The sequence below is a fragment of the Salvelinus namaycush genome, chromosome 9 (assembly GCF_016432855.1).
Source record: "Salvelinus namaycush isolate Seneca chromosome 9, SaNama_1.0, whole genome shotgun sequence".
NCBI classification, from domain to species: Eukaryota; Metazoa; Chordata; class Actinopteri; order Salmoniformes; family Salmonidae; genus Salvelinus; species Salvelinus namaycush.
This window is the reverse complement of record NC_052315.1, coordinates 13192328-13215100: the sequence shown is the minus strand read 5'-3', so window position 1 is coordinate 13215100 and position 22773 is coordinate 13192328. Positions and strand designations below refer to the sequence as shown.

The window sequence follows — 22773 nt, the reverse complement described above, 5'->3', positions numbered from 1 at the left end:
AGAAAGTAACACCTTGTATATAGAACTCAATAGGTGGAATGAAGACAAAAAATGACAATCCCACAAATCGCTGATTCTTTGGCAACAGCACAACTTCTCACTACCCACACAAGTTATTTGATTTAAGAAAACACATCAGCTTTACTTAGGCTAGGCCTACTATATTTATTTCTCAACTTTCCTAATATTATTAAGCACATTGCTTATTTACAACAGGAGTATAGCCTACCTGGCTGCAGTGGTGTAAAGTACTTAAGTAGTACATTAAAGTAGTTTTACTTAAGTAGATTTTTTGGGTATCTGTACTTCACTATTACAATTTTTAACAACTTTTACTTTTACTTCACTACATTCCTAAAGAAAATAATGTACTTTTTACTTCATACATTTTCCCTGACACCCAAAAGTACTTTTTTGACAGGAAAATGGTCCAATTCACACAACTTATCAAGAGAATATCCCTGGTCATCCCTACTACCTCCTATTTTTTTTCTATTGTGTTATTGACTGTACGTTTGTTTATGTGTTGTTTTTTTGTCGCACTGCTTTGCTTTATCTTGGCCAGGTCGCAGTTGTAAATGAGAACTTGTTCTCAACTGGCCTACCTGGTTAAATAAAGGTGAAATAAATAAATAATATCTGGAAGACTCACTAAACACATGCTTTGTTTGTAAATTAATGTCAGTGTTGTAGTGTACACCTGGCAATCCATGAATGTTAAAAAAAACAAGAACATTGTCCTGTCTGGATTGCATAATATAAGTAATTTGAAATTATTAATAATTTTACTTTTGATACTTAAGTACATTTTTAGCAATTCCATTTACTTGTTTACTTAAGTATATTTCAAACCAAATACTTTTAGATATTGACTCAGTGGGTATTTTACTGTGAGACTTGTACTTCAGTCATTTTTTATTAAGGCATCTTTACTTCTACTCAAGTATGACTTTTGACTACTTTTTCCACCACTGCCTGGCTGGCATGAATATTTTTTTTCCCCTCTGCCACTGTTTCGATGCAGGTGCATGATAATGGTCAATTCTAAATCAAAACAAATTTCACTCATATATTATTTTACTAAATCAAGAATAGTCTGATGGGTGACAATATTAGCCTATCACTTGTGAATGATGCCCAGCTTAAGAAATACTGCCTTTTTTCCAACTTTTCAAATCATAGTCGCACAGTTTCGAGTTTGGGGAAGATCATTTTCACCATAAAAATGCACCTTTATAATAAAAGCATTACATGCATAATTGCATTTGAGGTCACTTTTGATAATGGTGTTTTCCACTAATGGAACATTTGTGCTTATAGCCTACTACCATGTGTGCATTGCTGCACTTATAATGTGAAGAAATAGCCTAATAGTTTATCAACATTTTAAGCCAAACGTTCTGATCTGTTGCGTCAGCCACAGTGGGTAAAACGTGTTTTTTTTTAGATGCTAGTAGTTGTATTCATTTGGGATCTATCGCATCCCACAACTGTCCCAGACTATGTTTGGAATAGAATAGGTCAACTTTTGTACTATGGGGGATAGTAGACTGACATAGGCTAGAGATTTTGCTGTTTGTTAGGCCTACTCATCTCATTGGCTGATGAAAAGTACATGTGGACAGTTCATCCAATATCTTCAATTTGCACCTCGGAATTGGATAAGGACACACACAGTTGCATCCCCGATGTGTTTGTCTTCACTTGAAGCCTGTGAGAAAGACCCCATCACGTGATGGAGAGGCATGTGAGCGAGAGGTGATTCGGAGCGCGCAGCACTCCGGGCCAAGGGCACAACAGCCACTGGCGGCAAAAGGCATGGATTTTTTTAGGGTGTATTATGGCCACACAAAGGGGATGCCACCGTAAAATTCCAGGCATTTTCAAGTGCTTGTCAAATTGTGAATGAGTGACTGATGTACTATGTACAGCCCGTGCAAAAAAACTAAGCAAAGCTCATGCTTTTCAAATTGCTTTTTTCAAATCATCATTAGAGTTTTTGGGAACAGGAATGATGGTAGTCAGCTTGAAACATGTGGGGATTACAGACTTGGACAAGGAGAGGTTGAAAATGGGATGCTCCCTTTGAAAATTCTGTGATATATGCAAAACACATAGGTGTTTGCATCAATGCTATGTATCTGGGACAAAATGCTATTAGCGTATCACATATGGCTCATCTTAGATGCTACGCTAGGCTAATGCTATTGCTCTGTGTGGCTTTGACTGCTAGGGAAGAGTATGCAGAGTTCAGCAGAGCTGCATCATGTAGATGGCTGTATTGTCTGAGGAAAATGACTATCTACCAATATGTATGGCCTATCTTGGCTATCTACCAATATGTATGGCCAATCTACCAATATGTATGGCCTATCTACCAATATGTATGGCCTATCTACCAATATGTATGGCCAATCTACCAATATGTATGGCCAATCTACCAATATGTATGGCCTATCTACCAATATGTATGGCCTATCTACCAATATATATGGCCAATCTTGGCTATCTACCAATATGTATGGCCAATCTACCAATATGTATGGCCAATCTACCAATATGTATGGCCAATCTACCAATATGTAAGGGCTATCTACCAATATGTATGGGCTATCTACCAATATGTAAAGCCTATCCGCCGATAAGTAATAGCTATCTGCCAATAAGTAATAGCTATCCACCAATAAGTAAAGGCTATCCACCAATAAGTAGAGGCTACCCACCAATCTGTACAGGCTAGGTTTGATGGAGGCTGTTGGAGTGGCTACAGTACATCAGGAGATGAACTAATTCATCTGAGTAGAAACCTTCAGAGGGCGAGTGGGTCAAAGTGTAGTGGTGAATCGATTACAAAGCCTTGCATTATTAATGTGTAAAATCAACAATTTAGACAGGATTTTTTTTAGTTCCTTCCCAGCTGCAGCTCTGAATTTTCTAAAAACTCTAAAAAGATCACACGCTAATTTTCTCACTGTCACATGCACATTTGCATGAAGTGCCAACAACGGCAGAGGGGTTCTGGTTTTGGTCAGCCCTCAAAGAGAAGCATGTTCCTGTTCAACAGGCATTGCTTCGTTTTCATTTTTTTTTAAATCCCATATAAATGTTTCATTAATGTGTGAATTGTTATGTTGCCCAATATTAGCCCTTGAAGCTTTTTGTCATTAGAGATAGGATGATGAATGTATCAATATGAGGCCAAGCAAAATGGAATGTGGTAAATTGCTGTGGGAATGTTCAAACTACCAGGATCAACACATTTGGTTCTAATGCCTCTGGGGGTATTGCAGAGCACTGGCCAATTTCACTCATGAATACTGACCATGAACTGGTGCATCATGTCCAGCCCTTTTCATTACACGTGAACATTTCATTGGAGGTGAATCTGAGGGCACTGTGACCTGATGGGTTTGTGTATGTGTGAATGTGTGTGTGCGTGCATGCTTTCTTGCAAGCGTGTATGTGAGGGGGTTGTATGTGGGTGCATTCCAGAAGAGGACCTGTCAAAGCACCAGTAAAAATGCACTGCTGCAACAAGCTAAGCTCCATAGGGGCCTACAGGAGCTATATACAGACGGGGGAGCTTAAGGGATCACACCTCAAATTTGACAGGGAGTCATTAATAGTGATATTAATAGTGACACTAATGACATCACTTCATACTACACACTCTTAGAAAAAAAGGGTTCCAAAAGGGTTCTTTGCAGAGGGATAGGGTTCTACCTAGAACCGTTTTGATCAGAAGAACCCTTTTTGGAAGGCAAGTCTTCATTGTAAGGCAAAGGTTCAACCTAGAAACTTTAACATCATAAGAGCCATTTTGGAAGAAAGGGTTCTTTGATGATTCTTTGGGAGGCAAGAATAATTATTTGGAAGGCAAGAAGGGTTCTACATAGAACCATATAGAATATTTCCCAGCATGCTCTATTTGAGTGAGAATTTCAGAATGTTTTGTTTTACTGTAATATCTGTGTTTTTGCATTTAGAGTGATTGGTTAATAGATTTTATGCTACACAAAAAAAACATTAATACAGTTTCCTAAACGAATCCAATCTGTTGGATTTATTGCACCCGTAATTTAGATGGTTGTTCAAGTTTAGATGGTTGAGGTAGTGTCAGTATTTAATCTTCCCTATACTGGCAGTCATTCTGTCACGACTCCCACCGAAAGTGGCTCCTCTTCCTGTTTGGGCGGCGCTCGGTTGTCGTCGTCACCGGTCTACTAGCTGCCACCGATCCCCTTTTCCTTTTCTGTTAGTTTTGTCTTATTGGTTACACCTGTTTCTTGTTTGGGTTTTGGTTAGGGCTATTTAAGCCAGTTATGCCCGCCTGCTTTTGTGCGGGCTTGTTCCTCTGTTAGTTTGTGGATGTGCATTTTTATCTTATTTTCTCTGGACTGTTTGGGTCCTGTTTTTGGGCCGGTCAGTTGTATACGCCTGGTGTTTTTGGCGTGACCGTTTCTGTACCGGAATAAATACGATTGTCCTAAACCCTCTGCTCTCTGCGCCTGACTCCAAACCCACTACTCCTAGAAGTCCTGACACATTCTGAATACAGGATGCGGGTGATTAACAATTCCACTTGTTGGATATCCTAACACTGTCTGGATTCCGATCAATAGGAATTACACATCACTTTGCCAGCCAGCATAATGTGACTTGCAGGCCTGATGTGGCCTGTGAACCAGGAGATTCCTAACACAAGGAGATAGTCTACACTCGGTTTGTTGTTTATATAAAATAGTTTTCATGAAATCGTGTTTAATCATAGCTTAAGTTTGTATTGCTACGCAGTCTGCAATGCGGTCAGCCTTTACATCTGGGACAGCAAGTTTGTGTTCCTGTTATGTAGCAGTTAGCCATCATGAAAATGGAGCAGGCTAACGCTAGCAGTGCTAACCCACCAGTGCTTTTATCCACGGCTGGGCACAAATACTTCAGGTGTAAGATGATTTCCACACAAGATGAAGATAAGGTGGAACTGGAAAATGGACAGGGATTTGTCTGACCTAAATGCAACACCATCAAGCAGTTTAGGGAAGAGATCCTTCGGCTGTTAGCTCGGCTGCGAGAAAAGAACAACCTGCTTTTATAAGTACACCAACTTTGCTGTAACCCAGGCAAACCGAATCTCAGTTTTAAATGCCTGATAGCAAAGCTGTCGGTGAGATGGGCAGGGTTGATCTGTCCCAATCCAACGGACAGATGTTCAGTTCAACTCCACGGACCATGGGAGACTGGACACTCGCAAGGCGTAAGAGATCGGGGAGGCAGTCTGGCCACCCTTCATCTATCCAAGAAGATCTGACCCAGCTATCAAACAGTTTTTCCCCGCTTGAGACGGATCTACCAGCCCCGGGAGTCAGCGCGGATCTTGGCCGCCATAGTTGAGCAGATCGCTTCCCCATCGGATTCCATCACAACCACCATCATTGTGGGCAGCTCGATACTGAGAGATTTTGGCTTGCCTACGATCTGTTGACCGACCAAGGTCCTCTGTCACCCAGGAGCCATTGTCCATGACATCAACTCCCTCCTGGAGCCCAACGCGAATGATATACTGCTTTCTCGAGAACAGGCTCAGATCCCTGTGATTTGCGTGAAGAGGAGGCGGAGAAAAAGGGGCCGGAGGGTGGGCTGCCTTCTGATAATTCGGACGCGATTGAATAAACCCCCACTTCCTTCCATTCTTCTAGCAAACGTGCAATCTCTGGAGAATTAAATAGATGACCTACATGGAAGACAAAACTACCAACGGGACATTCAAAACTGTAATATCTTACGCTTCACGGAGTCATGGCTGAACGACGACACTATCAACATACAGCTGGCTGGTTATACGCTGCAACGGCAAGATAGAGCAGTGGCGTCTGGTAAGACAAGTGGCGGGGGACTATGTATTTTTGTAAATAACAGCTGGTGCACAATATCTAAGGAAGTTTTGAGCTATTGCTCGCTTGAGGTAGAGTATCTCATGATAAGCTGTAGACCACACTATCTACCTAGAGAGTTTTCATCTGTATTTTTTGCAGCTGTTTACATACCACCACAGTTAGAGGCTGGTTCTAAGAAAGCATTGAATGATCTGTATTCCGCCATAAGCAAACAAGAAAATGCTCACCCAGAGGCGGCGCTCCTAGTAGCCGGGGACTTTAATGCAGGGAAACTTAAATCTGTTTTGCCAAATTTCTATCAGCATGTTAAATGTGCCACCAGAGGGACAAAAACTCTGGACCACCTTTACTCCACACACAGAGACACATACAAAGCTCTCCCTCGCCCTCCATTTGGCAAATCTGACCATAATTCTATCCCCCTGATTCATGCTTACAAGCAAAAATTAAAGCAGGAAGCACCAGTGACTAGATCAATAAAAAAGTGGTCAGATGAAGCAGATGCTAAGCTACAGGACTGTTTTGCTAGCACAGACTAGAATATGTTCCCAGGATTCCTCCGATGCATTGAGTACAAATCAAATCAAATTGTATTAGTCACATGCGCCGAATACAACAGGTGTAGTCCTTACAGTGAAATGTTACTTACAAGCCCATAACAAACAATGCAGTTTAAAAAAATACAGCTAAGAATAAGAAATAAAAGCAACAAGTAATTAAAGAGCAGCAGTAAAATAACAATAGCGAGACTATATACAGGGGGGTACCGGTACAGAGTCAATGTGTTAGTTGAGGTACACCACATCAGTCATTGGCTTCATCAATAAGTGCATCGATAACATCGTCCCCACAGTGGCCGTACGTACATACCCCAACCAGAAGCCATGGATTACAGGCAACATCCGCTCTGAGCTAATGGCTAGAGCTGCCGCTTTCAAGGAGCGGGACTCTAACCCGGAAGCTTATAAGAAATCACGCTAAGCCCTCTGACGAACCATCAAACAGGCAAAGTGCCAATACAGGACTAAGATCGAATCATATTACACCGGCTCTGATGCTCGTCGGATGTGGCAGGGCTTGCAAACAATTATAGACTACAAAGGGAAGCACAGCTGAGAGCTGGCCAGTGACACGAGCCTACCAGATGAGCTAGACTACTTCTATGCTCGCTTCGAGGCAAATAACACTGAAACATGCATGACAGCACCAGCTATTCCGGAAGACTGTGTGATCCCGCTCTCCGCAGCCGATGTGAGTAAGACCTTTAAAAAGATCAACATTCACAAGGCCGCAGGGCCAGATGGATTACCAGGATGTGTAATGCGAGCATGCGCTGAATAACTGGCAAGTGTCTTCACTGACATTTTCAACCTCTCCCTGTCTGAGTCTGTAATACCAACATGTTTTAAGCAGACCACCATAGTACCTGTGATTTGAAAGGCTGGTCATGGCTCACATCAACACCATTATCCCAGAAACCCTAGACCCACTCCAATTTGCATACCGCCCAAACAGATACACAGATGATGGAATCTCTATTGCACTCCACACTGCCCTTTCCCACCTGGACAAAAGGAACAACAATGTGAGAATGCCATTCATTGATTACAGCTTAGCGTTCAACACCATAGTGCCCTCAAAGCACATCAATGAGCTAAGGACCCTGGGACTAAACACCTTGCTCTGCAACTGGATCCTGGACTTCCTGACGGGCCGCCCCCAGGTGGTGAGGGTAGGTAACAACACATCCGCCACACTGATCCTCAACACAGGGGCTCCTCAGGGGTGCGTACTCAGTCCCCTCCTGTACTACCTGTTCATTCATGACTGCACGGCCAGGCACAACTCCAACACCATCATTAAGTTTGATGATGACACAACAGTGGTAGGCCTGATCACCGACAACGACGAGACCTTTATGGAGGAGGTCAGAGACCTGGCCGTGTGGTGCCAGGACAACAACCTCTCCCTCAACGTGATCAAGACAAAGGAGATGACTGTGGACTACAGGAAAAAGAGGACCGAGCACACCTCCATTCTCATCGATGGGGCTGCAGTGGAGCAGGTTGAGAGCTTCAAGTTCCTTGGTGTTCACATCACCAAGAAACTAACATGGTCCAAACACACCAAGACATACGTGTTGAGGGCTCGACAAAACCTATTCCCCCTCAGGAGGTTCCTCAGATCCTCAAAAGGTTCTACAGCTGCACCAGAGAGCATCTTGACTGGTTGCATCACTGCCTGGTATGGCAACTGCTCGGCCTCCGACCGCAAGGCACTACAGAGGGTAGTGCGAATGGGCCAATACATCACTGAGGCCAAGCTTCCTGCAATCCAGGACCTCTATTCCAGGCAGTGTCAGAGGAGGGCCCTAAAAATTGTCAAAGACTCCAGCCAGCCTAGTCATAGACTGTTCTCTCTGCTATCGCAGGGCAAGCGGTACCGGAGCGCCAAGTCTAGGTCCAAGAGGCTTCTAAATAGCCTCTACCACCAAGCCATAAGTATCCTAAACACCTAAGCAAATGGCTACCCAAACTATTTGCATTACCCCCCCCCCCCCCCCTCCCCACACACTCACACTTTTACACCGCTTCTACTCTTTGTTGTTATCATCTATGCATAGTCACTTTAATAACTCTACCTACATGTACATATTACCTAAACTAACCGGTGCCCCCTCACATTGACTCTGTACCGGTACCCCCTGTATATAATCTCACTATTGTTGTTTTACTGCTGCTCTTTAATTACTTGTTACTTTTATCTGTATTTTTTAAAACGGCATTGTTGGTTAGGGGCTCGAAAGTAAGCATTTCACTGTTGTATTCGGCGCATGTGACTAATAACATTTGATTCGATGGGAGGTGTGATGATATGTGCTCTAGCCTACCATGCAAAGGCAATATGGATTTATTTTCTCTGGTTGACACAGACATGCTCAGGAAAGTGATATCACAACTTAAGCTTTCTACTTGCCTACTCAATCCTATCCCCATCACCTTCTTCAAAACAGTTTGCATAATTGCATATCTGAAGAAGTGCAAGCTATTGTTAATCGCTCCCTGTTCACAGGCACTTTCCCCACTGCATTAAAACTGCTATGGTGAAAAGTAATCTAGATGCTTCAGCTCTTAGCAATTTTCAGCCAATCTCAAACCTTCCGTTCTTAAGCAAAATTGTGTAGAAATTGGTTTTCAAACATCTAAATAGTGCCAAATGTATTTTTGAAAAATTCCAATCTGGTGTTCGTGCCCACCACAGCACAGAGACAGTCTTAGTTAAAGTAGTAAATTATCTTAGAGCCAACACAGATCCCAAACAGCTCTCTGTCCTTGTACTCTTAGATTGAAGTGCTGCATTCGATACCTTTGCCCATGATGTCCTTCTGGACAGACTGGAGAGGTGGGATCGCCTCTCTGGTCCAGTTCTAAATTGGTTTAGGACCTATTTAAGCGGTCACAGGTTTTTGTCACCCTTGGTGAACATAATTCAGAGAAAATACATCACGTGGCGTTCCACAAGGTTCGATTTTGGGTCCGGTACTGTTCAGTTTATATACAGTATGTTACCCCTTGGCAGCATTATCAGAAAACACAGCACTGATTTTCACTGCTACGCAGCCGATACACAGCTTTATATTTCTGTGTCACCAGAGGATTTTAGCTCCATGGATAAATTATTAGACTGTATTAGTGATTTAAATCTTGGATGGGTCACAACTTCCTCCAGCTAACTTGTTGTTAGAGCCAAAGCACAGAGAGAGAATCTAGCAGCACATTTTATTTATTTATTCACGGGCAATAAATATAACATACCAGGTAAAAAACCTAGGTGTTATTTTAGATTCTGAACAAAATCTTGAATGTGACCAGAATAGCTTTTTACCACCTGAGGAACATTGCTGGCATTGGGCGGCAGGTAGCCTAGTGGTTAGAGTGTTAGACTAGTAACCGAAAGGTTGCAAGATAAAATCCCCGAGCTGACAAGGTACACATCTGTCATTCTGCCCCTGAACAAAGCAGTTAACCCACTGTTCCTAGGCTGTCATTGAAATAAGAATTTGTTCTTAACTGACTTGCCTAGTTAAATAAAGGTATAATAAATTGCTGAGGTGTGGCTGTTTCTCTCTCTGCTATGCAGAGAGACTCCTCCATGCTTTTATTATAAGCAGGCTTGACAACTGTAAAGCGCTCCTGTCTGGTCTACTCAAGAAAGCCAACTGCAAAACTTACAGAATGCTGCAGCACGGGTACTTACTAAAGACAAGACGGAGAGCACACATTATACCGGTTTAGGCTCTCTGCACTGGCAGCCTGTGAGTTTTAGAATTAATTTTGAGATTCTTCTATTGGTTTTTAAATCAGTCCATGATTGTGCACCCCAATACATGTCAGACGTGCTTTTAAGTTATGTACCCAGTAGGTAATTCAGGTCCTCTGGCACTGGCCTTTTAACTATCCCAAAGTCTAGGACCAAGAGGCATGGAGAGGCAGCCAGAGAACCTGAGGAGGGCTGAAACGTAGGACATATGTAAAAGAGATATTAAAACGTCTTTTTAGCTTTGCTTTTCCTTAGGGTGCTTTTTAGTCGTTCAGTTTGTGTCATTCTTTAGTTGTTTATCTTATGTTTGTTGTGTAGTAAATAATGCAGCTTTTATTTTCATAGTTTTTTATTCGTTTTTTCATGTAAAGCACATCCATGTCTGAAATGTGCTATATAAATAAAGCTTGATTTAATTTGATTTGACCACTGTGTTAGGGTATAACTAGGGCCTCAAAGAAAGGCCTTATGATATATGTAATGTATTGTCTTAAATAAAGGCTGGTGGAACCGTTCATAGAGTGTTCTAGGAAGAATCCTCCAAAGATAAAAGGGTTCTCAGTAGAACCCTTCATAGAGGGTTTTAGGCAGAACCATATACAGGGGGTTATTTGAAAAACCCTGCATAGATGGTCCTAGATAGAACACTCTGCAAAGGGTTTTACCCAGCACCAAAAAGGGTTCCCCTATGAGAACAAACCAAAGAGCCCTGTATGGTTCTACACAGAAAATGTTTTTCTTAGAGTGCAGTATATTGTTCAGATACAGAGATGTACATGGATATTTTTAAACTACTGTGTTTCCACTTACAGTAAATTGTGAAATTCTATGTGGTATTGGATCTTAGTCATACTTCAGTTGGAGGTGCTAACAGTAGTGCTGCCTGTATATTATTGTTGTTTCATTGTTGTTTATGCTTAGACAAGTTTGGCATCCCTGGATCCATTCCACATACCGGAGTCCTACTCCTTGGGAACACTGCAGGCTTTTCAAGAATTTACATTTCCCCTCGGAATCAGTGATTTCGTACTAAGAGAGTACTCTGGAGTCTGGTGTCAGTGAGAGCAAAGACAATGACACAGTTCTGTGTGTGGGAAACAAAAAAAAGAATGTGAAATATGTCCACTCAGATTAGATTAGGCAGGTAAAAAGTTAAATGGAAATGGGGAAATTAGTGAGCACAGGTGCAGAGTCACTTCAAATACTAAGAGATGTGTTCCGCTTTGTTGATGTGGTCTGGGCATTTCTAGAGGACTTGGTGCTATTCTGAGTGCTTCGTAATAACAATTCGGAAACCAAAGCATAAACCGAACAGTTTCTTCAGCAAGATACTTGGTCAAATATGACAGAATGATGAGCTTACTTTTAAAATAAATGCAGGGTTAGTGCAGAGGCACCTACGATCACTAGAAATGTAATAATACACATTTTACACTGATTTCTTTGCCATTTCTCTGTATCCTTCCTGATAAGCTCATTGAGAATAAGGAATCTAAGGCATCTATTCTGTATTTCCAAAGAAATCAAACACATAAATGAGCTGAAACAGATGTTTTTCCTCGCAGGCAGAGTATGTCTAGCTGGACCAGCCTATTTTACTCTCCTTCTGTTTCCACTGTAAGGTCTTCAATTCAAGACCATACACTTCACTGGTCAGGCGTTCTGTTTTGAAAGCAGGGCTGAGTATGTCTTGCTGTCACGCCCAAAAAAACAAAACATGCGGGCGGGCGACAAAGAGAAGCTTTAAGGCTTCATGACCAACACCACTGTCCCTCGCAATGACAGGAAATATTCTGCAGAGTCGGCAAAGGGAAGCTCTAGAGAGCCTGATTCGCCCTGATTCGCTCTAGTCTGCAGTGTAATGTGATCGAGGCCAACGGGCATGTCCTGTCCCTCGTCACATGGAGGGAGACGTGCGGGACACAGACACAGTGACAGGCTGGGTGGGGTCACATCATGCAGACCGACAATGAGACAGTAAAAAATAAGACCTTGGGGGGTTTTCTATCCCCAAACACAACACTGTGGCACTTCCTCCAACACCCTCTACAAGCAGCAACAGAAGGAAGGGGCACGGAGTCAGACACCACTACTAATCTCAACAAATGGTATTGCCCTGCTGGCCTGCTGAGAATAGGGTGGTGTACTTGCACTGAATACTCATAAATCTAGTCTTTATTTAGGTTGGTAAAATATCTCATTTTAGTGTCCTTTTGACTTTACGACAGCTTATCTGGTCCCACAAAATCCCAGTTAAGCTATTGGTAATATGGTTAACCATTACCTTGACCATGCCAATTTGGATTTTGTTGTTCGAATATTACATAATCAAAATGTGTTGTTGACAAAATAATGAAAATGGCTGTCTGGTAGCCTCAATAAATAGACAACATTTGTTGTAGTTTAACACGTTTTTGCATGTATAGATTATTTTTTTATTTGACATGACTTGAAAAAACGCATGACTCGACATGACTTGCTCTTAGAATGTGCGACTTGGACTTGACTCGACCCGTTCTACTTGGGACTCGACTTGAGTCTCAGACCTTGTGACTTGAGACTTGCTTGTGACTCGAATAACAATGATTTGGTCCCACCTCTGGTAAGCCATTATGGTTCTATCAACATCTACGAACAACAAGAATGAAAGAAGAGAAATGGAGACAGACGGTGATGTAACGCCATTAACTAATAAGCCTCATGGGGAAGGTGTGTTCCGGTGTTGTGGCTGCTACTGTCAGTACACTCTGTACCCTAGGCTAGCTTTGCAAAATTCCTTAAAAAGTTCCAAGGGTTTTCATGAATCCCAATTGGAGGATTCCCAAAATCAGAAGTGAATAAACAGGGAAAGAATCTTTAAACTGGGAATCATTCAGCAGCGATTTCTGAAAAAAACAGGGAATATGGGGAAAGTTTCCTGAATTTTGTAATCCTACCCCAGGGTGGTCTGCCTTCTTTCCCTAGCCCCGACCACCATCTCCACTGGACAATAGAGGCTCCAACTCAAACCCTCAACAGGCTAATGTGGTGTACCCTGATAAAATCCACACAGATAAATAATCCCTGCCCAATAAAACCATGAGGAAATGTCACCACTGACAAGTTCAGGGCTCAGGGATTATCAATTTAACCTTTTAGCATGAAGACCAAGGTGGGAAGAAGACAGAGGAAAATATCCCAAAGCTTTTGCTGATGGATGAATTTGCATTCTGGCTGTGAGCAGATTACAGGGTTCATTCTGTAAAATGGCTGTGAGCAGATTACAGGGTTCATTTTGTAAAATGGCTGTGAGCAGATTACAGGGTTCATTCTGTAAAATGGCTGTGAGCAGATTACAGGGTTCATTCTGTAAAATGGCTGTGAGTAGATTACAGGGTTCATTCTGTAAAATGGCTGTGAGCAGATTACAGGGTTCATTTTGTAAAATGGCTGTGAGCAGATTACAGGGTTCAATCTGTAAAATGGCTGTGAGCAGATTACAGGGTTCATTTTGTAAAATGGCTGTGAGCAGATTACAGGGTTCATTCTGTAAAATGGCTGTGAGCAGATTACAGGGTTCATTTTGTAAAATGGCTGTGAGCAGATTACAGGGTTCATTCTGTAAAATGGCTGTGAGCAGATTACAGGGTTCATTCTGTAAAATGGCTGTGAGCAGATTACAGGGTTCATTTTGTAAAATGGCTGTGAGCAGATTACAGGGTTCATTTTGTAAAATGGCTGTGAGCAGATTACAGGGTTCATTCTGTAAAATGGCTGTGAGCAGATTACAGGGTTCATTTTGTAAAATGGCTGTGAGCAGATTACAGGGTTCATTTTGTAAAATGGCTGTGAGCAGATTACAGGGTTCATTTTGTAAAATGGCTGTGAGCAGATTACAGGGTTCATTTTGTAAAATGGCTGTGAGCAGATTACAGGGTTCATTTTGTAAAATGGCTGTGAGCAGATTACAGGGTTCATTCTGTAAAATGGCTGTGAGCAGATTACAGGGTTCATTCTATAAAATGGCTGTGAGCAGATTACAGGGTTCATTTTGTAAAATGGCTGTGAGCAGATTACAGGGTTCATTCTGTAAAATGGCTGTGAGCAGATTACAGGGTTCATTTTGTAAAATGGCTGTGAGCAGATTACAGGGTTCATTCTGTAAAATGGCTGTGAGCAGATTACAGGGTTCATTCTGTAAAATGGCTGTGAGCAGATTACAGGGTTCATTTTGTAAAATGGCTGTGAGCAGATTACAGGGTTCATTCTGTAAAATGGCTGTGAGCAGATTACAGGGTTCATTTTGTAAAATGGCTGTGAGCAGATTACAGGGTTCATTTTGTAAAATGGCTGTGAGCAGATTACAGGGTTCATTTTGTAAAATGGCTGTGAGCAGATTACAGGGTTCATTTTGTAAAATGGCTGTGAGCAGATTACAGGGTTCATTCTGTAAAATGGCTGTGAGCAGATTACAGGGTTCATTCTGTAAAATGAAAGGAAGGCGTGAAAGCGCTACACTCCTAAATCAGTTCCGGTTGTCACGATATTTGACCTTTTACTATTGTGTATTTCAAAATGAAATTTTAGCCATTTCAAAAATGCTCTCGAATGCTTTTGTCTATAAATAGTTACAATTGTTTATTGTTCAGGAACGATGTGTGTTGGATTGTTGTCTAATCTCAAACTTTGGCGATCGATGAATCTGTGTTAACATGTGGGTTTACTTGGTCTCATCCTGTTTGGACAACAGGATGGGGTGAGACACTGAGCCATTAGAGTCAAAAATAAAAGTCAATTCGCAGCCACATACATGAGTGAAAAACACAAAGAAAACCACCACTGTATTGTCGGAAACAGCCCTCTGAGTATGACAATGCATATGAATGTCATGTGAATGAATATTGCTCCTGTAAGTCGCTCTGTAAAGGAGCGTCTGCTAAATGACTAAAATGTAAATTTATACTGACCAAAAATATAAACGCATCATCCCATGTTTCATGATCTGAAATAAAAAATCCCAGAAATATTCCATATGCAAAAATTGACCGATTTTCTCATCTGAACCTTAACTCAGTAAAATCTTTAAAATTGTTGCATACTGCGTTTATATTTTTGTTCAGTATACATATAACAAAAATGTAATATTCTAACATGTATGATACAGTAGATACTAAATGGACAGATATAGCAACAATAAGGGCACAAATCTAAAAGTAACATTATATATTTTACAAATTAACTAGAAATATTGTAGTCTATAATAATCTGGCAAAACAATGAAAGGATCACTATATGACATTCATATGATTTGGGAATTGACACAAAATGTGTCTTTGTGTAAACATATTAATTAGGCTATAAACTCTTAACAGACAATGACTTCACAGTAAGATACTGTAGATATACAACATTTACTGAATCTATATGGAAATTTTGCACAAATAACACAATCATGTATTTCCTTTACATTCCTTAAAACGTGGATTAAACTAACTAAGGCTATTGTGCATCATTGTGCTTTGTACATTCCCATGGCCACGGGTGTAACGGCCAACTTCTTAATAAGACAAACTTCTCTTTTCATTAATATTGCTCCTCCTTAGTAACCCAGAGGAACAGTAATATGACAGCTTTGCCGCTTCTTGCCCCTCAGAGAATGTCTTATTTAGGAGGAATGCAAGCTGACTTCAGTTCCCATTTACTAAACAACCAGGGCTACAAGTGAATAGACCTTTAAATCACTTCTACCATTGTATCTGTATCATTGTGTTCATCTTATGCTAAACACACCCAGGAGTCTGTCCCAACATTTCGTTAGGATTTAATTAAATGGTGGTTAAAACGAGATGACAAAGGTCATTACATGGCCATATTCAGTCTGCTCAGTTGACCGTGCGACGAGAAAACGAATAGAAACTATATATCTACGACTTAAGTCCAGTGCTGAGGCCTTACAGGCGGCATGGCCCACTATCTAGTCATCATTCAGGGGGGTATGAGACGCTAAGAAGCAATGTGACCTTGCCTGCACAAGTACCAATAGAAGTCCTGCGCTGTAAATATTCTCCAATTATGTTATGACACACAGTGGTGGTGCACTGAAAGTCCGCTATACCCTGGGACAAAGTAGCTGTGACTGGGAGAGGGAGTATAGCAGATTGAGAGGATACATTGTGTTTGGTTATCAACGAATAGCTGATTGGAAAACCATTGAGGCCCTAAGGCTATCATGAGCCAATCACAAAGCACCGTACAGAGGACACTTAGGATTGATCCTAACAAAGGTTAAAGTAGGACATGGCATGACCTTGTGACATGAATTAGCAGAAAGTATGAGTGACAAAAGGGCTTCTTCAAAACAGGTCAATGATCATGGCAGACTGTCATACTGGGCTAACTGTTTTTAGTGTCCAGGCAAAATACACTTAATTCACCTCTTTTGTCCTTTAACACTCAGATAACACAGTTCTTTCTCTGTGCAAGAGTACAATGAGAAAGATACTGTTCATATAATACTGTTCAAACAATTCAAGATCATAGCACTTGTCTCAGGGCTGGAAGTCATGAATGAAGTGTGGTCTCAAAGATCTCAAAGTTAAATTGATCAATTAAATAGTTCAGACAAAGGCTTGAACTTAGGAGATATTTTTGCTTATGCACCAAACATGAAAGTAAATCCCATTATTGTCATACTGTTATTGAGTATAATGTTTGTGTAAACTAGAGTAAATCAAAGCTCTTAAAGGGATGGTTCAGCTTTTTTAAGTCATGAAAAAAACAGAGCCACCCCTTTAAAAGCTGGATGATGGCCTTTATGGTGGAGACAAACAAGAAACAACCAATAACTGGACTTTCGTTGAATAATTGAGTGTAGATATAAATTATATAAATACTGTATATCAACGCCTTGTTTGTAGTCACAGCCTATCTCTGTTTTTAGAGGCCAAACCTTTCTCCAGAGCTGTCGGCCACATAAAGTACTACGCTGAGATTCATATATTTTTGTTGTGAAATTCTGTAAAGCTGTTATTAATTAAAAGGACTCTAACAAAACTGTTCGGCTGACAGAGGAATGCCGCCCGTGGTTTCCATGGAGACCGTCCCTGCGAAAAAATAATCCGGGGGGACTAGTTGCTGTGCTGGGAACAGCAACACAAAATCAATCTATACTCCTCGATCTTGTCCGATTCCCGAACCCTTGGAGTTGTCACCAGTGTAAAACCAGTGAAAGCAAAAGTACAGAGTGGCAGTTGCACAGTTGCCTGATGACTCAAACTGAATTATTCCGCTGCTCTTTGTTCACTACATACTTCAGTCTGAAACTGCCATCGTTGAAGTCGTTTGTGGTGACATCAAAATAAGGGGTGTTGTACAAAACTTTCATAAGCAATTGGATCATCTCTAACCAATCAAAGCCAATGATGAATATTTAAAACGCTGCTTTGCCCACGTGTGTTCTGGCTCTGGCCCAAACCATCAGTTTCTACGACCAATCAGAACTGTTTGAATGTGTTACCATTTTAGAAATCGTTGGGAAGGTACTCAGATCCAGACTCATTGTGGAGAAGAAACTGACGTCCGTGGGCGTGGCGTAGCATTTGGCTGGAGCAAGGAATTTGGGTAGCCAGGCGAGTTGCACAGTATATTTAATATATAGTGGTAAATATGTTTCAAACACAATATGAAAAGAATAAAGGCTTTTTAGTATAGGCTACTACGCATATATTACAGCTATATAAGTATCAGATATGCTATCGGCTATGTACAGTGGCAAGAAAAAGTATGTGAACCCTTTAGAAATACCCCGATTTCTGCATAAATTGGTCATAAAATTTGACTTCATCTAGGTCACAACAATAGACAAACACAGTCTACATAAACTAATAACACACAAACAATTATTATGTTTTCATGTCTTTACTGAACACACCGTGTTAACATTCACAGTGCAGGGTGGAAAAAGTATGGATTTAATAACTGGATGACACTCCTTTGGCAGCAATAACCTCAACGAAATGTTTTCTGTAGTTGCGGATCAGACCTGCACAACGGTCAGGAGGAATTTTGGACCATTCCTCTTCACAAAACTGTTTCAGTTCAGCAATATCCTTGGGATGTCTGGTGTGAACTGCTCTCTTGAGGTCATACCACAGCATCTCAATCGGGTTGAGGTCAGGACTCTGACTGGGCCACTCCAGAAGGCGTATTTTCTTCTGTTGAAGCCATTCTGTTGTTACCTTCTGTGTTTTGGGTTGTTGTCCTGTTGCATCACCCAACTTCTGTTGAGCTTCAGTTGGCAGACAGATAGCCTTACATTCTCCTGCAAAATGTCTTGATAAACTTGGGAATTAATTTTTCCGTCGATGATAGCAAGCTGTCCAGGCCCTGAGGAGGCAAAGCAGCCCCGAACCATGATGCTTCCTCCACCATACTTTACAGCTGGGATGAGGTTTTGATGTTGGTGTGCTGTGACTTTTTTTCTCCACACATAGTGTTGTGTGTTCCTTCCAAACAACTCAACTGTAGTTTAATCTGTCCACAGAATATTTTGCACTTTTGCAAACTTCAGACGTGCAGCAATGTTTTTTTTGGACAGCAGTGGCTTCTTTCGTGGTGTCCTCCCATTAACACCATTCTTGATTAGTGTTTAACGTATCGTAGCCTCGTCAACAGAGATGTTAGTATGTTCCAGAGATTTCTGTAAGTCTTTAGCTGACACTCTAGGATTCTTCTTAACCTCATTGAGCATTCTGCGTTCTTACCGTGGACTGATGAACATCAAGGCTTTTAGAGATAATTTTGTAACCCTTTACCAGCTTTGTGCAAGTCAAAAATTCTTAATCTTAGGTCTTCTGGATCTCTTTTGTTTGAGGCAGGATTTACATCAGGCAATGCTTCTTGTGAATAGCAAACTCAAATTTTGTGAGTGTTTTTTTATAGGGCAAGGCACCTTTAACCTGCATCTCCAATCTCATCTCATTGATTGGACTCCAGGTTAGCTAACTCCTGACTCCAATTACCTTTTGGAGAAGTCATTAGCCTAGGGGTTCACATACTTTTTCTAACCTACACTGTGAATGTTTAAATTATGTATTCAATATAGACAAAACAAATATAATAATTTGTGTTATTAGTTTAAGCACACTGTGTTTGTCTATTGTTGTGACTTAGATGAAGATCAGATCAAATTTGTTGACCAATTTATGCAGAAATCCAGGTAATTCCAAAGGGTTCACATACTTTTTCTTGCCACTGTATCTATAAAGACCCTAAGGCTAAATACCACTCTTTGAAGTCAGTTCAAACGGCCCTGAAGTGTCATGGTCACCACCAGTGGCACGTGTCTGTGCGCTAACCCTCAACAACAAGACCCACACCACAGTGCCACACTCCCCTCCACTGCATGAGGTCTGGTCTGTCCCAAAGGCTATGTTGAATGTGTGTCACTGTGACTGACGGATGACAGAGGGGGACTGGGACACCACTGGCTGGCTTGAGAATCACCCTCGTGGGCTGACTGGGATGAGATAACTTCTATTGTCCTTCTTTCAAGACTGCTGGAATATTTATTGTATAATACTGTAAGAGTTGTACTATACTGTATCTAATCATATGTTATTAAGATTGAAATAAACCCAATGGTTGTTGAGAAATGTGAAGGAGGACCCATGCAGAGAATAGAGGAAGGGGAGGATGAAGAAGGAGGAGTAGAGAGATGGCAGGGAGCAGATCAGACTTAATGACTGTTATGTGAGAGAGGGAGAGGCTGAAGGCTGAGGCAGAAGCAGAGGCTGGATGAAATGAGAGGACTATCTCGGCCTCTGCTCTCCAAACAGTTGCTCCATGGAATCCCGATGGTGATAGGTCCAGCCCATATCGAATGGCCATTAGCAATGGGAAGACGGTCTGAGAAATGGCCAGAATACCACTCTGTATCTCTGTGTCTCTGTCTTTGTCAGCAGCCAACAAGGGAGGGAAATTAAGAAGGATTTGTGGTGTTCAGATTTGTAAGGCTATCAATGGTCTGGTAAACAAAATATTGACCAGATGTCGAATAATTGGAAATAAGTAATTAAAAGACAAAAAAATCTACTCAAATGCATTCAAGATTTTCTTGCTACGTGTTTTCCACAGCTGTTCCTCAAGTCAATGGCTCCATCAAAGTCTTATGGATATCAAACATGAGCTCTGTCTGGTATGTGTGTGTTGTACTATATTCTCTTATAACACAGCTTTACTCAAATCCTCTCTCATCGGAGCCTACTGCATTATTTGAACTTCAAATCACACACCTGTACCCTACTGTGTACTGCTGGCACCTTCACTATTCTGAACACTGAACCTAAACCTCCTGGAACCTCCTAATTACACTACAAGTGGAAGGAAGACACAATATTTATCAATATGACAATGTACCTACTGTGTTTAATCATCACATATTTGATGTTCAAAATTGGTGGCGTATAAACTAGTGTTCTTGAGGATGTTGCGTATGTCAGGTTAAATGAAGGGTTTTTCCTAGCTGGAGTCAGATTGAAGCAATGTAGGCTATGGCAAATGTGCACCATTCAAACAAAGTCATTGTAACATTGTAATATTTGTGGCTTCCTAGGCCTGCAACAATGTAACATTCTCATGGTCATGGGATCCTATTGTACTTTCATGTATCCCTTTATCTTTTGTATGTCACTGATAAGTAGTCAGCCATAATGACATAGGGATAAAACACCAGTCATGTTTCCTAGAACATCTGTCTAAGTAGCCTACACTAAAGCAACCGCATCAGCTCACTCAGCCATATTGGAACAGCCCATTTCTGTCAACACGGGAGAAAATGAACGCCTGCCCTAGCTCCTACACATGCACGCCCACCCGGGAGAAAATGAACGCTTGCCCTAGCTCCTACACATGCACGCCCACCGCTCACACAATTAGAGCAGGCACGGCCCTCTGGTACCGTAATCTAGCGCTCCCTGCTATTTCCATAAAGCGCGACATGCACAGCGTAACACTATGCCATTCAGGAACCCCATATACTATACAGCGCGCTATTATTCAGGAACATGCATTACACATTCCCCATATTGATCCCCGAAAAATACAAACATCACTGTGAGCCTAAATCGATAGACAATTACCCACAGTATTTTTGGTTGCCCATTCAAATCCACGGTAGTTACACATTGGGACATATTATCGAGAGTGGTTATTTAGGCCAAATGTTGTATTTCCCCTGACTCCCCAGCTGTTGCTAGATGATATCCCTTACATAGACTGCCGATTGACCATGCGGCTTTGCCCTAGCCTAGATATAGGTCCAATGTCTTTCAAAGCATAGGCACACAGGGAGGCTATTTTAAAAAAGCCGACAAATAAAAACAGTCATTGTGAATACCATTCTATTATATTTTGTCTGCTTATTGATGTTCGAATTTATAATCAAACTATTCACACAGCCTAATACCATCCTTTCTTCATTGTTTCCAAAAAATAAATCCCACAGTGCACTCCCCAAAAAGGCCGACAGTGCAATTAGCTAGAGTACATATTTGTCTTCAATTTGCAGGTGTGGCAAAAAGGGTGAAAGCGTTCAAATTGAGCACGCCCGAAATGATCTGTGCGTGAGTGCGTAACATAGCCTATGCAATACATGCAGTTAAAGTCAAAAGGCTACTTACTCCATGTTTCACCACCGGCCCGTTTCACCAACTCAGCTGTATTCGACTGAAAGGTGGATTTTGCCTTTATTATCAACAGGAGTAGCTAGTCTTTCTCAGTAGCCTACAACCATCAATTTCGGTCTACGGACCCCCTCCCCTTCAGTCAGAGCGGTGAAGTCGAGAAATCGGCTATGTCCCTCCCCTGTAGTTGGCTTTGATGGGGAGCAACGCGCGTCCCGCAGATTTGGCAACACACAAGACACAACCCTTTAAACCAATGGCCCAAATAATTATTCGCTTTTGCTAATGCGTTCAAAATAACTTCTATACATTTCACAACGCTTCTCCCACCATTCCCTGTTTTATGAGGATGTCTTTTGTTCCGAGTTTGAGCTCATACGCCGCAATGTTGAATCGTTTGTTCGCAGCGCGTTCGACTGAGGTGAGGAGATACGCCCCCACATGGATAGAAAATAAGAAAATACCGTGAAGGCATAGAATCGATATAGCTCGACTATAATTCTCGCACATCAATTAATTTATTATTTAGTAGATGAAAACTGTTAAACATGAAAAATATTAAACATTGGCTACCTTATGCAACCTATTATGTACAGCGCATTAGGATATGTTTAGACACCTTGACTTTTTACACATTTTGTTACATTACAGCCTTATTCTAAAATGGATTAAATCGTTTTTTCCCTCATCAATCTACAACACAATACCCCATAATGACAAAGAAAAAACAGGTTTTTAGAAATGTCACATCTACATAAGTATTCAGATCCTTTACTCAGTACTTTGTTGAAGCACTCTTGGCAGCGATTACAGCCTAGAGTCTTCTTGGGTATGATGCTACAAGCTTGGCACACCTGTATTTGGGGAATTTCTCCCATTCTTCTCTGTAGATCCTCTCA

The 22773-nt window shown here is 41.4% G+C and overlaps 1 protein-coding gene across 1 annotated transcript in view; it reads right to left on the bottom strand.

The window, feature by feature from the left end:
- Positions 1-22244, bottom strand: part of LOC120053692 (paralemmin-1-like) — a 69679-nt gene extending 47435 nt beyond the window's left edge. The window contains exon 1 of the mRNA XM_039000881.1: positions 21872-22244. Coding sequence (XP_038856809.1) covers positions 21872-21876 — 5 coding nt within the window. The 5' untranslated portion in view covers positions 21877-22244. The remainder of the gene's footprint in view (positions 1-21871) is intronic.
- Between the last annotated feature and the right edge of the window lie 529 nt (positions 22245-22773).